The sequence below is a fragment of the Schistosoma mansoni genome, chromosome 6 (assembly GCF_000237925.1).
Source record: "Schistosoma mansoni strain Puerto Rico chromosome 6, complete genome".
NCBI lineage: Eukaryota > Metazoa > Platyhelminthes > Trematoda > Strigeidida > Schistosomatidae > Schistosoma > Schistosoma mansoni.
In genome coordinates this window covers 3,994,730-3,997,998 of record NC_031500.1, presented here as the reverse complement: position 1 = coordinate 3,997,998, position 3,269 = coordinate 3,994,730, and the positions used below count along the sequence as shown (strand labels likewise).

General features: G+C 33.9%; 1 protein-coding gene across 1 annotated transcript in view; it reads right to left on the bottom strand.

Annotated features, from left to right (window-relative positions):
• Positions 1–1,842: 1,842 nt before the first annotated feature.
• Smp_091730 (putative sorting nexin) overlaps positions 1,843–3,269 on the bottom strand; it is an 11,744-nt gene continuing 10,317 nt past the window's right edge. Inside the window, exon 4 of the mRNA XM_018797996.1 lies at positions 1,843–2,930. Within this exon, the coding sequence (XP_018652982.1) occupies positions 2,825–2,930 (106 nt within the window). The 3' untranslated portion in view covers positions 1,843–2,824. The remainder of the gene's footprint in view (positions 2,931–3,269) is intronic.

Here is a 3,269-nt window from a genome sequence, read left to right as displayed (position 1 = left end):
AGTAATTGGAAAGGACAACCCGGGACAGAGTTGAATGGAGAATGCTAGTGAGCGGCCTATGCTCCTGCACGATTGGTAACAGGTTTAAATAATTACATACTATTGTAGATCACCTAAAAAAGATCAAATTGATAACGTTGGTTTTGTTAGAAAATAGAATAAAAGTACGAAAAAGTCCATGATAAAACAGAAAAAAATTAGGTTAATCAGGGCTTCTTATCGAAATACCTTTCAACGAAGTAAAACCACATACAAGGTGAATTTGTTTTTTAGCTTTATTCCTGTGTGCATTTTTGTTTCCCTTTTTATTTGATGCAACCAAATAGAGATCAGGGCTTATGTTCACAGTTAATTAATTGTGAGTTAAAATAACTACTGAATTGTTTGGGGCATGTTCTCATATATCATTACTTACCTGACTGTAAGGGTGGTCAGATGACGTGGCATATGTTCATGAAGTCATCAGTTACTAGTCTAAGGTAGGAAGGTACAGACTTATAAAAAGCTGACTATCAATGATTGATCATCAAGTAACTTATCAATTTATCATTGCACACTCGTGTATATGGGACTTATGTGCAAACTAAGAGTATATAATGCTTCACGGGACTTTCAAATTCACGTCATTCAGTTTTGGGGATGTAATCACTGAGCTCTTCGAATATTGATTGACTTCTACCGATTGATCAACGAGTAGTTAAGTATATTGTTTGCCTAACCCTTAGTATTTATTGAATTCTATTGATCTATCTAGCATGTTCCTGTTGTGAATAAGATCATTAAAAAATGTGTGGGATCTTCGTTATTCACCCATACGAATCAAATTTCACTTTCTTGCTGATAATCCCCTTAAACATTCAAAATATTTCCACAGTTCCTAGCCTACTTACACCTCCCCTGTTATCCTACAAGTTATACTGTAGCATCTAATTTTTTTTGAAATCTATGCTCCGAATAATAAATAGTCAAGTCAACAAAGAAGGTAATTACACTACCGATACTATATACTATAACAAGAGAATCTCATTCTCATAATAAAACGCATCATCCAGCGAACGTTGTGGAAGAACCATTTCACCATAATTCACATGAATCTGATCACATAAATTTGGCTTCAAAGCTATAACATGTAGTGATACGCGCAATATAAAAATATAAACTAGCTCGAATTGATAGTTGGCTAATATTCATTCTGTTCACTAAAATCCTAACATACTAGAGCTTTTGGCTTACAGTTTCCCAGCTTCTTATAATATACACAACATTAAACATAATAGATGAAATTTAGTATTTAATATTTAGAACCCTTTAAAGCAACGAAGCATAGAAAAAAGTAATGCAGTTTGATGAAATCAATGAGACCAACCTACCATGTTCAATATGTTACGTTGTTTTCAAAAATTATTTATTTATTTATTTAAACATATAAATATTGGTACAAAGAGGCACCAGATATATATGCGTCACACAAATCTCATTTGATTTGTGTGAGGGCTATGATACTGCCCAGGTGCCCAAACCGAAACAGGTGGTTTTATTAGGGGACCACACCCGGAGAATTTGACCTAAAGATCTGATCCACAAGGCAGTGGAGCATCGTAAGGAGATGCAGTCCCATGGTAGCCAGTCACCAACAATAAGTTCATACGCCATTTGTTTCTTCAGGATACTGGAGCCCATGTACACCATTGGTTTGGAATCAGGGTTTTCCAACTCCCCTAGATGGACACTCCACATCCACCAACCCGGTTAAAGTGACGGACATTCGCTTTTTGTCCCCTCAATTTCGTAAACAACACTCCCACTATCACCTAACACCTTATTTTGAAGCCTTTTTTTATTATCAAATACGGAAACTTTTATTGAGATAAGAGAACAAGAGTGATAAACTCAAAATACACTCTGAGACAAAAGGAAATTACATTTATCACAACAATAAAATTTATGCTTCATTAATAATCACCATGACAATAACACTTTTCATACACACACACACACATGTGCGTGTGTGTGTATGAGTGAATTCATACATATATGAATAGTGTTATTCGGGTGAAATGATGAATTAAATGAAAACAAAGAAAAAAACAATAAGTTGAAGATTATGAAACTTATCTAAATAAAGCAAAAGAGATCAAAACAAAGCATGATAAACGTCCACACACATATATAGATATATATTGAAAAACAATAATAAAAGAGCACATTTTAGATCTCATTAATTATATTTATTAGCAAAGTAATCAATGAATCACAGTATTAATATATATATAAACAATGATTAGTACATTTACTGATGATCCTAGAGATAGGCAAATGAATACACACACATGTATGCAAACGAATATATTGATACTTGGAGATATGACGAAAAGTTTCTTAAATAGATAGTCAGTCAGTCAGTCAGTCAGTCACAACGTAGAACTTTGTACGTACGTACATCAGCTCGAGTTGCCATACCAAATTAATACAGAGATGAATAGAGAACTGACAGAAATGAGTAATCCTCTCTATGACTAACAATATATTAGCGTTTTATGAATGTGAAGTAGTGTGTCCATGGGAAAAAACAGAGAAATATTGGGGAAAAAGGTTGGATAAGCACATGAATATAACTCTAAAAGATATATTATATATATAAGAAAATATACAATTAATGACAAAACAAATGAAAACAGTAAAAGAAGAAAGCGATAAGTGAATATATAAGCACCACCAGGTTTATTTGATAAATCTTCTAGCTCATTTGAAACAATTCACAGCAACAATCAGATTATATTGAATGAATTGATTTTGTAAATTGGATTATACTTGATTCCTTTAATTAAATGTTACGTAACTTTCCAAGTCGACAATTACGATCAATTACTTTTTCTTGAAGAAACATATGTAAACATTTTTCATTTTGAGCTAATGGATGTCCAGCCACCCTTGAAAGAAATGGAGAGATAAGAAAAAAAACTCAGTCAAATGTGTCCCGATAACAATAGTGAATGGTAACTTTGGGATCCATTTATAGACCAATATTATGCATATATTTTAAATCGTATAATAGCTAAATAACTAAACTATTCATATTCATGATAAGCAAAGATGGATAGTGGCTAGCAGTGGAATCCAGGACGCGCGTTTCGTCCTATTTGGGACTCGTCAGCTGGGTGTACCTGCATTTCAGAGTTGATGTTCACTCTGGGACTCGAACCCAGTACCCTCGCTTCAAACAACCATCGCGTTATCCACTCGGCCACTGAGTCCTGATAGCCACTTAC